Source organism: Ranitomeya variabilis, chromosome 1, assembly GCF_051348905.1.
Source record: "Ranitomeya variabilis isolate aRanVar5 chromosome 1, aRanVar5.hap1, whole genome shotgun sequence".
In the NCBI taxonomy this organism is placed as follows: Eukaryota; Metazoa; Chordata; class Amphibia; order Anura; family Dendrobatidae; genus Ranitomeya; species Ranitomeya variabilis.
Genome location: NC_135232.1, coordinates 226,633,712 through 226,647,777, shown reverse-complemented (window position 1 = coordinate 226,647,777; position 14,066 = coordinate 226,633,712). Strand labels below are relative to the sequence as shown.

The 14,066-nt window shown below is 39.4% G+C and overlaps 1 protein-coding gene across 9 annotated transcripts in view; it reads left to right on the top strand.

The window, feature by feature from the left end:
* Window positions 1-14,066, top strand: part of PITPNM2 (phosphatidylinositol transfer protein membrane associated 2) — a 441,487-nt gene that overhangs the window by 299,393 nt on the left and 128,028 nt on the right. For all 9 annotated transcript variants that reach the window (XM_077293187.1, XM_077293186.1, XM_077293190.1 and 6 more), the window contains one exon: window positions 13,459-13,788. In XM_077293187.1, coding sequence (XP_077149302.1) covers window positions 13,459-13,788 — 330 coding nt within the window. The remainder of the gene's footprint in view (window positions 1-13,458; window positions 13,789-14,066) is intronic.

Below are 14,066 nucleotides of genomic sequence, written 5' to 3'. Positions count from 1 at the left end.
CCCAGTATACAGGACAGGAGAAGTGGTACTGTGCAGTTTATATATGCAGCATAAGTGCAGATGATGAGAATTACACCCAGTATAAAGGTCAGGAGAAGTGGTACTGTGCAGTTTATATATGCAGCATAAGTGCAGATGATGAGAATTACACCCAGTATACAGGACAGGAGAAGTGGTACTGTGCAGTTTATATATGCAGCATAAGAGCAGATAATGAGAATTGCACCCAGAATATAGGTAAGGAGAAGTGGTACTGTGCAGTGTGTTTATAGCATAAGAGCAGATGATGAGAATTACACGCAGTATACAGCTCAGGAGAAGTGGTACTGTGCAGTTTCTATATGCAGCATATGAACAGACGATGAGAATTACTCCCAGTATACAGGTGAGGAGAAGTGGCACTGTGCAGTTTATATATGCAGCATAAGAGCAGATGATGAGCATTACACGCAGTATACAGGTCAGGAGAAGTGGTACTGTGCAGTTTATATATGCAGCATAAGAGCAGATGATGAGAATTACACGCAGTATACAGGTCAGGAGAAGTGGCACTGTGCAGTTTATATATGCAGCATATGAGCAGATGATGAGAATTGCACCCAGTATACAGGACAGGAGAAGTGGCACTGTGCAGTTTATATATGCAGCATAAGTGCAGATGATGAGAATTACACGCAGTATACAGGTCAGGAGAAGTGGCACTGTGCAGTTTATATATGCAGCATATGAGCAGATGATGAGAATTGCACCCAGTATACAGGACAGGAGAAGTGGCACTGTGCAGTTTATATATGCAGCATAAGTGCAGATGATGAGAATTACTCCCAGTATACAGGACAGGAGAAGTGGTACTGTGCAGTGTGTTTACAGCATAAGAGCATAAGAATAATGTGTGCATACAGCATAAGAGCAGATGTTGATAATTACACCCAGCATAAAAGTCAGGAGAAGTGGCACTGTGCAGTATATATTTGATATATTTGTATAGAATAAGGGTAGATACTTTGAATTACATATATACAGAAATATACAGAATAAGAACAAGTACTGAGAATAATTACACCCAGCATACAAGACAAAGAAGTTGTACTGTGCCGTATCTATGTATATAAAATAAGGGCAGATACTGAGCATTTGACACAGTATACAGGTCAGGAGAAGTTATACTGTGAAGTGTATATATATGTATACAGAGCAGGAGAAGTTTTACTCCTGTATAATATGCATTTATATAGAATAAGAGCAGATACTGAAAATTAGGCCGGAGTCACACTAGAGCGTAATACGGACGAGTGCTATGCGATAAAAAAATCGCATAGCACTCGGACCAGTATTCTTCTATGGGGCAGCTCACATAACCGTTTTTTTCCTCGGCCTTTTTCAGTGTGCGAATGAACTCGCAGCATGCTGCGATTGTCACCGACACTCGGCCGAGTCTCTGCTCACTCGCACCCATATAAGCCTATGGGTGCGAGTGAGACAACGCACATCACTCAGATATCATCCAAGTGATGTGCGTTATACGCTGACCCCGGCAATGGAGGAGATGGAGAAATTCATTTCTCCTCCTCCGCAGCAGCTGTGCTCCGCTCCGCTCTGTGCGAGAGGCTCAGAGCACAGACGCATGACACTCGGCTCCTGCTGACAGCAGAGCAGGAGCCGAGGGTCATTAGCATATCACATCCGAATCGGATGCAATACGCTAGTGTTACCCCAGCCTTACACCTAGTATACTGCACAGAAGAAGTGGTACAGTGAAGTGTATATACAGCTCTGGCAAAAATGAAGAGACCACCACATCAAAACCCTGTCATGGGCAGCCCAATCTCCAGACCTGAACAGATTGAAAACCTCTGGAATGTAATCAAGAGGATGATGGATAGTCACAAGCCATCAAACAAAGAAGAACTGCTTAAATTTTTGCGCCAGAGCAGTGTGGTAGACTGGTGGAAAGCATGAAAGCTGTGATTAAAAATCATGGTTATTCCACAAAATATTGATTTCTGAACTCTTCCTAAGTTAAAACGTTAGTATTTTTGTTTCTAAATGATTATGAACTTGATTTTTTGCATTATTTAAGGTCTGCAGGCAATGCATTTTTTGTTATTTTGACCATTTTTCATTTTCAGAATATAAATACAAAATGTATTATTTTATAAACTACTGGCAACATGTCTCTGAAGTTCAAAGCAAAAGAACAATTTACATTTTACTAAAAAATATACCTATAAAGAGAAAAATCAGACAAACTGAACATTTTGCAGTGGTCTCTTAATTTTTGCCAGAGCTGTATATATAATTAGAGCAGGTACTGAGAAATTCAACCAATAAACATGTCAATATAAGTTTTACTATGCAATGTACATGCTGTGGCATGCATATTTGGCTTTTTACCTATTTTATTACATTACAACCTGTGTTTAAATATTTTCGTAAGCTGATTTGTGTGTGATGCATCAGCACTAAATAGTGTGAAGTGAGAAAAATATAGGCCCAAATTAAATTTATGAGATCAAATAACTAAATATTGGCATGTTCTTATGTTTTCACCCCTTTGCGATGAAGCACCTAAAAATTTATGGTGCAAGCAATTACCTTCATAAGTCACATACTTAATGAAAGGAAGTCCACCAATGTGCAATCCAAGTGTCACATGATCTGTCAGTATATAAACACCTTTTCTGAAAGTCCACAGAGGCTGCAACACCACTAAGCAAGAGGCAGCACAAACCATACGGCACCATGAAGCCCAAAGAGATCTCCAAACACGTCCGGGACAAAGTTGTGGACAAGAACAAGTCAGGGTTGGGTTATAAAAAAAAAAATCCCAAACTCTGATGATCCTCCGGAGCTCCATCAATTCATTATCATCAAATGGAAAGAATATGGTACCACAACCTGCCAAGAGAGGGTCGCCATCAAAACACTCAGACCAGGCAAGGAGGGCATTAATCAGAGAGATGGCACAAAAATAAAAGGTAATCATGTTGGAGCTGCAGAGTTCCCAAGCAGAGACTGAAGCTTCTGTCTATACGACCATACTAAGCCGTACACTCCATAGAGGTGGCTTTATGGAAGAGTGGGCAGTAAAAACCTTTACTTTGACACAAAAATTGTAAGGCACGTTTTGAGTTTGCCAAAAGACATATGGGAGACTTCCCAAATGTATAGAGGAAGATCATGTGGTCAGATGAGACCAAAATTGAACTTTTTCGCCACTAAGGTAAACTCTGTCTGGCGCCAAACCAACACAGCTCATCCCCCCCAATAACACCCTTCCCACAGTGAAATATGGTGATGGCACATCATACAGTGAAGATGTTTTTCAGCAGCAGGGACAGGGAAATTGATCAGAGTCAAAGGGAAGATGGATGGTGCGAAATACATGGATATTCTAGAGCAAAACCTGTTTCAGTCTGTCAGTGATTTGAGGCTGGGACGTAGGTTCACCTTTCATCAAGTCAGTGAACCAAAGCATACTATTAAAGCAACTCTCAAGCGGTTTAAGGGGAAACATATAAATGTTTTGAAGTAGCCTAGTCCAGACCTTATTCCAATTGAGAATCTGTAGTCAGACTTGAAGATTGCTGTTTACCAGAGGAAACCATCTAACTTGAAGGAGCTTGAGCAGTTTTGCCTTGAGGAATGGGCAGAAATCCAAGTGTATTGAAACCACAAGAGTACAAAAAATACCCCTAAAATTTAACTTTTAATATTTTTGAGTAAAATTACCCATATAGTAGGGTCAGGAGACAGTAACACCTTAATCTATCTTAACACTTAACAGTACTAAAAAGGATAGAAACTAATATGGTGGTGGTGGTGGGGGGTGATCTTTCCCTTATTCACCCTACCTCACATTGGAGGTTGGCACCCTAAATTCGACATGGTGCCCCCACTCGTCGACGGCTCTTCCTTATAACCCTAAAAGGAACTTAACAAAAGAAACTACCACCACACCAAACCTTCTCTAAAGTGCAATTGTGCTTATAAGGTGCCAGATAAAACTGCTTAAGTCTTATTTGTGGGTCAATTTCCACAATAAAGTGTTATGGATTTTTAACCCTATATACAGTTAGGTCCATATATATTTGGACAGAGACAACATTTTTCTAATTTTGGTAATAGAGATTACCAAAATGAATTTTAAACAAAACAATTCAGATGCAGCTGAAGTTCAGACTTTCAGCTTTCATTTGAGAGTATCCACATTGAAATTGGATGAAGGGTTTAGGAGTTTCAGTTCCTTAACACGTGCCACCCTGTTTTTAAAGGGTCCAAAAGTAATTGGACAGATTCAATAATTTTAAATAAAATTTTCATTTTTAGTACTTGGTTGAAAACCCTTTGTTGGCAATGACTGCCTGAAGTCTTGAACTCATGGACATCACCATATGCTGTGTTTCCTCCTTATTGATGCTTTGCCAGGCCTTCACTGTGGTGGTTTTCAGTTGCTGTTTGTTTGTGGGCCTTTCTGTCTGAAGTTTAGTCTTTAACAAGTGAAATGCATGCTCAATTGGGTTGAGATCAGGTGACTGACTTGGCCATTCAAGAATATTCCACTTCTTTGCTTTAATAAACTCCTGGGTTGCTTTATCTTTATGTTTTGGGTCATTGTCCATCTGTAGTATGAAACGACGACCAATCAGTTTTGCTGCATTTGGCTGGATCTGAGCACACAGGATGTCTCTGAATACCTCAGAATTCATTCGGCTGCTTCTGTCCTGTGTCACATCATCAATAAACACTAGTGACCCAGTGCCACTGGCAGCCATGCATGCCCAAGCCATCACACTGCCTCCGCCGTGTTTTACAGATGATGTGGTATGCTTTGGATCATGAGCTGTACCACGTCTTTGCCATACTTTTCTCTTTCCATCATTCTGGTAGAGGTTGATCTTGGTTTCATCTGTCCAAAGAATGTTCTTCCAGAACTGTGCTGGCTTTTTTAGATGTTTTTTAACAAAGTCCAGTCTAGCCTTTTTATTCATGATGCTTATGAGTGGCTTGCACCGTGCAGTGAACCCTCTGTATTTACTTTCATGCAGTCTTCTGCATGATTTGGATATTGATACGCCGACCTCCTGGAGAGTGTTGTTCACTTGGTTGGCTGTTGTGAAGGGGTTTCTCTTCACCATGGAGATTATTCTGTGATCATCCACCCCTGTTGTCTTCCGTGAGCGCCCAGGTCTTTTTGCATTGATGAGTTCACCAGTGCTTTCTTTCTTTCTCAGGATGTACCAAACTGTAGATTTTGCCACTCCTAATATTGTAGCAATTTCTCGGATGGGTTTTTTCTGTTTTCGCAGCTTAAGGATGGCTTGTTTCACCTGCTTGGAGAGCTCCTTTGACTGCATGTTTACTTCACAGCAAAACCTTCCAAATGCAAGCACCACATCTCAAATCAACTCCAGGCCTTTTATCTGCTTAATTGAGAATGACATAACGAAGGGATTGCCCACACCTGTTCATGAAATAGCCTTGGAGTCAATTGTCCAATTACTTTTGGTCCCTTTAAAAACAGGGTGGCACATGTTAAAGAGCTGAAACTCCTAAACCCTTCATCCAATTTTAATGTGGATACCCACAAATGAAAGCTGAAAGTCTGAACTTCAACTGCATCTGAATTGTTTTGTTTAAAATTAATTGTGGTAATGTCTATAACCAAAATTAGAAAAATGTTGTCTCTGTCCAAATATATATGGACCTAACTGTATATAGGATTCTTCACAGTCAAAAGAATAAATGCTTGGGGTAAATTAAACTATTCTCACAGAAAAATCCCCAAGACGTAATCACCAGATTATCATAAAATTTAACCTTTATTTTTAATATTAAAAACATATACGTGCACTTGACAAAACCATCACCAATAGATGCAAGCGTACTACAGGAAAGTCTGGAACAGTGTCAAGCCCTACGCTCTCTAAGTGCCCCCTACCTGTCTGCGGAGGTTGGCACCCTATTATCCTACGTCGTGGCGCCCCCGCTCCTCGTCGGCTTTCCCTACTAACCCTGTCAAACCCTAACAGGATAGGGGAAGAAAAAAATCACATATACAATATATGAATGTAACAACTTGAGGGGACATAAATATGTCAGTAGCAATATCTAGCTAGAACTAAGATTTCTCAACTAACTTGGTAATCTGTGTCCCTTCACTCCGTAATGCCTCTAGCTAGAAACACAGAAGTTAAATGGCAGATAGGGATGCTTCATAAGAAATAGCATTAAACACATATGTGATTTTGGTCCATTTGCCCCTGTATAATAAGGTCTCAAACTACCATTATGCTAGTAGGGAGATGTATCTGCTATGATGTCAAACATATCCCATACCAACTTTCATTTCACACTATAGTGTTACAGATTACAATAAACGCCAAAAACAGCCATATATTGATTCATCAGCCAATGACATAATTATTTTCTGTGACCCTAACGCAAAAAACACTAAACCACATTGTGTCTTATATATAAAAATCCCTTTAGACTCTTATGCAAAAAAACATATCCCTTTAGACTCAACGCATTTCTCCCCTTCTAATTCAAAGAGGTTCATCAGGAGTACATCCAAATAATAAAGGGTTACTTAGCTTGTATACATATTCAGCATGTCAGCAATTCAGATAGCTGCACCACCGATCCCCTATCCATGTAGCGCTTAAAAATCACATATGTGTTTAATGCTATTTCCTATGAAGCATCCCTATCTGCCATTTAACTTCTGTGTTTCTAGCTAGAGGCATTACGGAGTGAAGGGACACGGATTACCAAGTTAGTTGAGAAATCTTAGTTCTAGCTAGATATTGCTACTGACATATTTATGTCCCCTCAAGTTGTTACATTCATATATTGTATATGTGATTTTTTCTTCCCCTATCCTGTTAGGGTTTGACAGGGTTAGTAGGGAAAGCCGACGAGGAGCGGGGGCGCCACGACGTAGGATAATAGGGTGCCAACCTCCGCAGGCAGGTAGGGGGCACTTAGAGAGCGTAGGGCTTGACACTGTTCCAGCCTTTCCTGTAGTACGCTTGCATCTATTGGTGATGGTTTTGTCAAGTGCACGTATATGTTTTTAATATTAAAAATAAAGGTTAAATTTTATGATAATCTGGTGATTACGTCTTGGGGATTTTTCTGTGAAAATAACTATATATATAGGAGGTGCAATGTGTGTCTAATATCAGAGACAAAGATAAGTCTTATATGTAAAACAAGAGGGGATTATAGGGAGAGCAATGGGAAGCGCAGACTTCTGAGTGTAGTAGTTAGTTTCCAAAGGTGTGTACTCAGTGTGAATCCACTCACCTTGACATGACATTATACCTGAGGAAGACTCCAAGAAGTCGAAACCGGTTGTATTTTAGTTTGAAATAAAAATCATCCTTGAATCAGAATATCGAGTTCCATCATCATCCTTCAGGAGCGCATATTGCTGGGAAAAACATTCACAAAAAGATAAGTCTTAAGCATTTGCGATATTTGTCCTGCTTGTAATGACAGGCAGTGTATCACACTTATATCAGTAGTATTCCACTTTTTATATACCTAATTATTTTAGTCATATATATGCCGGCATAGAAAAAATAGGGAGATCATATGTCATCAGCGCAATATTACTGTTAACATATACATGCACCTCCAATTTGACTTAAAGACATTAATGCAGAAGGTTACTATGCATCTTCATAATGGTCAAAAAGAAAATGAAGATGTACTGATCTGTTTGTTTGGGGATGGGCGACAACAAACGGATGAGTACATCCTCATTTTCTTTTTGACCATTATGAAGATGCATAGTAACCTGCATTAATGTCTTTAAGTCAAATTGGAGGTGCATGTATATGTTAACAGTAATATTGCGCTGATGACATATGATCTCCCTATTTTTTCTATGCCGGCATATATATGACTAAAATAATTAGGTATATAAAAAGGGGAATACTACTGATATAAGTGTGATACACTGCCTGTCATTACAAGCAGAACAAATATCGCAAATGCTGAAGACTTATCTTTGTGTCTGATATTAGACACACATTGCACCTCCTATATATATAGGGTTAAAAATCCAAAACCCTTTATTGTGGAAATTGACCCACAAATAAGACTTAAGCCGTTTTATCTGGCACCTTATAAGCACAATTGCACTTTAGAGAAGGTTTGGTGTGGTGGTAGTTTCTTTTGTTAAGTTCCTTTTAGGGTTATAAGGGAGAGCCGTTGACGAGTGGGGGCACCATGTCGAATTTAGGGTGCCTACCTCCGCTGTGAGGTAGGGTGAATAAGTGAAAGATCACCCCCCCACCACCACCACCATATTAGTTTCTATCCTTTTTAGTACTGTTAAGTGTTAAGATAGATTAAGGTGTTACTGTCTCCTGACCCTACTATATGGGTAATTTTACTCAAAAATATTAAAAGTTAAATTTTAGGGGTATTTTTTGTACTCTTGTGGTTTTAATATAAATAAATACCCCATATACATATAGTTTGTTTTTGGTGTGACTTCAGAAATCCAAGTGGCAAGATGTGGAAAGCTCATAGAGACTTATGCAAAGGGACTTGCAGCTGTATTTGCCGCCAAAGGAGGCCCTACAAAGTACTGACTTTAGGGGGATGAACAGCTATGTACAGTGCCGGCAAAAAAATCTTTACATTTGTGTGGCAAAAAAAAACTTTCCATGTAAAATCCGTGTAATGATTTCATTTCTTAAAAGTGCACATGATGAGGGAGATATAACTGTCTACAGTAATAGCAAAACTGGCTTGGTTGCCCATAGATTTTTTTATTTCTTTGAGCTTGTAAATATTTTTGTTACTGGCACTGTACACTGAAGTTTTAAGTTATTTTGTTGTTTGCTTCACCAAAAAAATAAAACCAAATTTTTTTTACATGAACTTATGCAAACTCTTCAAAAAACTGTGAAATTACAGGTTGTGAGGCAGTAAAATGCCAAGAGGGGGTGAGCGTGGGAGTGAATACTTTCAACTCAGGCAAACTCAGTCGAGGGGTTCAAGAGAGGCCTGGATGTCTTCCTGGAGCTTAACAATATTGTATCTCACAGTTATTAGGTTCTTTAGAAGTACGTAGATCTGGGGATTTATTCTATTATATAGGCTGAACAGGATGGACAAATGTCTTTTTTTGGCCTTGCTAACTATGCAACTATGTATGTAACTCCATGTGTTGAATTACAGCCCCAAACTTGCAGCAAATCAACACCATGCTTGACTGTTACCTGCAGACACTCATTATTGTACCGCTCTCCGGCCCTTCGTTGAAAAAACTGCATTCTTTTAAAGGGAACCTGTCACCCCCCAGCGTTTGACAGTGGCATTTAACTAGTTAATAGTGGTGGGTGGATCGCGATTCCACCCGCTGCTATTACGGGCACATGTCAGCGGTACAAAACAGCTGACATGTCCCGGCTTTGATGCAGGCTCACCGCCGGAGCCCGCATCAAAGTGGGGGTTCTGACCTCAGACGTACTATCCCGTCCGAGGTCAGAAAGGGGTTAAAGATGAAATGATCTCTAAAAGACCTAAAGTTAAAGATGACACAATTCCTCTGTATTTTAGGCAAACACAACTATGCATATTTTCATCTTTTACATTTTAAAAATTACAAAAAGGAAAATGGGCAGATGCAAAAATTTGGGCACCCTTGGAGATTTGTGTGCTCAGATAACTTTGACCAAGGTTTTATACCTTAATTAGCATGTTAGGGTTGTAGTTTGTTCATCATCATCATCATCATCATTAGGAAAGGCCAGGTGATGCAAATTTCCCAGCTTTTAAAAAACCCAGCCCCCTTAACCTTGTGCCAAAAAACAGCAGGGTTCTTCTGAGCAGCTGTCTAGCACTCTGAAAATGGAGGAGGCCCACAAAGCAGGAGAAGGCTGTAAGAAGATAGCAAAGAGTTTTCAAGTTGCCTTTTCCTCAGTTTGAAATGTAATTAAGAAATGGCAGTTAACTTGAACAGTGGAGGTCAAGATAAGGCCTGGAAGACCAAGCGAAATTTCAGTGAGAGCTGCTCGTAGGATTGCTAGAGAGGCAAATCAGAACCCCCTCATGACTACAAAAGACTTTCAGAAAGATTTAGCAGACTCTGAAGTTGTGGTACATTGTTCTGTTGTTCAGAGACACCTGCACAAATATGGCCTTCAAGGAAGAGCCATCAGAAGAAAACCTCTCCTGTGTCGATACACATTTTTAGGCCATTATATACCAATGCTATGTTATCTGTGTTAAGGTAAACTTGACTATATGTGTATTTACTATATAGTCTGGAGCTGTGCCTCTATACAGTATGTGCACAGTACCAGGGTATGTAGTATACATACGTATATATACTGTATAGTGTGGACTCTATACTATATACACAGACACGCTGACACATGTAATATAACAGAGTCACCCACCAGCTGCTACTTTCCCTTAGTGTCTACACTATTTATTATATAGTACATAGAGTATGTATGTAGAGCTGTGTATATAGTTTGGAGCTGTGCCTATGTATATAGTATGTACAAGCTTCACACTATGTAGTATACAGTATACACAGCACCACAGTGTGTAGTATATACACATATATACTATATAGTGTGGACTCCGTGCTATATACTGTATACATAGGCACATGCTGATACACACAGCCACCACTTTCTTTCATACAAAGGACAATCACACTCATACGTGGCTCCCGCGTTGATGCTTCTGTGTAATTTAGAGGAGACATGCCCAGCAGTGTTGATGTACAGGACACAGCTTCTTCTCCATGGATGTCCGTCTCCCTCCTCCTTCTGGTTGGATCATGTTAGTACTGTACATTTCCGCCTTTTTGGTGCACGTGGTATAAAAACTACAGAAACATTAAAAAAAAATAACAGATGATAGTTTACTCTGCTGCAGAAAAAAACACCTGTTCTTTGTGGACAGTCCATAAATTTACAGATGGTTGGTACTCGATCAGATGTATGACAGATCCCTGCTTTATAATCAGGACTGATGAGATTCTGGAATTGGTTTTCAGCATTTTGACATCAGGAGTGCTCATGTGTGCTGCGGTATTCTTGCCACCAGAAGTGCCGGAATTGCAGTAATCTCCAGTGGTCAAAATACGTAACTATGGACTAGTTCCAAGAAAGAGAAGAGACAGATCGTGAAACATTTGGATTTGACTTATATAGTTAACTTGTGGATAACCTGATTTAATTTCAGCTGACTGAGAAGTCATGTTTTTTTTTTTTTGTTTTTTTTTTTCCACATGCTTGGTTATATTCAGGCTTGTCACAGTTCACAGGGTGGAGCTGCTTGAGTCTGAACATGTTGCAAGCCAGGCTAAAGTATGGAATTCCTGACACTTTACTGCTGAGGATGACAACATGCTTTACTTTTAGGCTGAAATAATTCACAGTTTCTACTGCTATTACCCCAGACAGATGTTAACATAATGTACATAAAGACTCCAAGATAAATAAACTGCTCTTCTGTCTGTCCCAAGTGTTGACAGGAAGACATTTTCTAATCATTAGTTTGATTAAAAAAAAAAACTGTGTATGGAGAATCCATATGAATGATGCAATTCAAGCCAACTTGCTGTATGTCGGCAGTCAGAAAGTAGTTTTTGTTGTTATAACTTCGTAACCTGTATTGTGGTAAAGACTTCTGTTTAGACATCTGTTAACTAAGAGGAAATGTTTCTCCTTCTGCAGAGTGACAGGCCCAGCCTGGCATGTCAGAGTGAGGAGACTCACATGCCATGCATTCACCTCTGGGAAATGAAATACACAAATTGCCTCTTCAAAGAGGAAGCTGTCTTGAAGTCTTGCACCACCTATTGAAAGTAGCAATCCTAGAAGTCAATATCGACCCTTTAACGAGCCTTGCCATATGACTTAGGACAAGTCTGGTCTGGCTTTTATCCTAAGTCATATGGCAAGGATTGTTGAAGGGTCGATATTGACCTTTAGGATTGCTACTTCCAATAGGTGGTGCTAGAGTTCAAGTCCTCTTCCTCTCTGAAGAGGCAATATGCGTATTTAAAGTCTGTGAATAATAAAGTGAACCGGAGGTTTAGACTATGTGCACATGTTGAGTATTGATAGCAGATTATTCTGCAGCTAAACCAGAGTGTTGGCAGGAAAAGCGCTGTGTAAAATACATGTCTGCATTTTTGTATGCATTTTTACTTGCCTTTTTTCCCCTTTTGTTTGAATAGGTGAAAAGCACTGGAAAAACGCTGATAGAGATTTCAATAAACATTTTGATGGTTCAAAACCGCAAGGAAAAATATAAGCAGTGTGTGCATGAGATTTCAGTAATCTCATTCCCTTTGCTGGTACTGTAAAACGCTGTGTTTTATTTCTGAGCAAAAACGCAGCATGTGAATAAGCCCTTAAAATATCATGAGAACAAGCTATGAAATTTGCATCTTTCAGAAATGTATTGCATATTCAGTGGCCCGGGTACAATGACTATAATCTGTATAAATTTAAAAAAAATCAGACACTTTAAAGGGGATTTCCCACGAACAAAAGTTCATTTTAAGCAATAGATCTTGTAATAATAATAATTTTCACAATTGGATGTGTTTAAATAAAATGTTCCTGTGCTGAGATAATCTTATAAATGTGCTCCTGCTGTGTACTGTGTAATGGCTGTGTCTGACCGTACAGGAACATGGTCTGATCATACCACAGCTCCTGGGCAGGGAGGAAGCAAAAGAGACTATACAGACAGGACAGTGGGGGGTCACAGCTGATTCTTTCTTTTAAGTAAAACATTGTTTAGAAACAGGCAGGGAAATTTTTAACCTCACAAAAAGAATCTTCCGTGATCCCATGCTGTAATGTCCGTATACTCTTTTGCTTCCTTCCTGCCCAGGAGCGGTGGTATGATCAGACCATGTTCTTGTACGGTGAGACACGGCCATTACACAGTACACAGCAGGGGCACATTTATAAGATTATCTTAGCACAGGGACATTTTATTTAAACACATCCAATTGTGGAAATTATTATTATTAAGATCTGTTGATTAAAATGAACTTTTGTTCGTGGGAAATCCCCTTTAAATTTATTTTTCAGAAAAAGTGCTCCATTGTTATGGACTGTCCTGGAATTTCTAAACAGTTGGCAACATTGCTAATGGCCTTTCCTAAAAATGTCTGCCATTGAAATACCCCATTAAACGAACATGACTTAATCACAGAATGTGATAACCTAAAGTGTCATAATTCACCTCTGAATACCGCTGCCCTTTTCCAGTTCCACTTTGGTGGTCCACAGCTGGTTACGAGCAGTACATAATTCCCATGACCACTGTAGCCTATCGTTGCCCTTCTATTTGGTGAAATAAAGGAATTAGAAAAGATGACAAATACAAAAACATTTTTTTTTGTTTGAAAAACTTTACCTCAAATTTTAACTCCAGCCTTATGTTTTCAATTAACAGGTCTACGGAAAGTTATGGTCAGAGCACATAGACAAGCTTGGTGTTGGCAAGATGAATGGTACGGTTTAACCATTGAAGATATCAGAGAACTGGAGAAAGAAGCACAACTGATGTTAGCTCAGAAAATGGCCCAATTTAGCCTAAGTGAAAATGAAGCAGAACAGCATGGAGCCAAAGAATCTCCTGGTGAGAAGGATACAGAGACCAAGGTTATTACCTCTATAGAAACAGTTGATGAACCAAGCGGCATGACAGAGTCACTTTCTGGAAGAGGACTAACCAAGCAATGGTCCACCTCCTCTAGGTCATCCAGATCATCCAAGAGAGGAGGTAGGCTATCACTTCTTCATAAAAAAGAATATTTCAGATTTTGTTGCATAAAAGTATCTTTTTTATTAGCACCTTACTTTTCATTGAATGAATAAATGTATACAAATGTTCCAATTTAACTAGCTGATGCCCACTTAACTGCCTTGGGGCTTAAAGGGAACCTGTCACCAGTTTTGATCTGTGTCAAATAAAACTATGGCCATAATCAGCGCCTGTGCTGCAGTACATCAATGGTTATATAACCCCCTGAGTCCTCCTGTATATCCCCAAAAAAAACT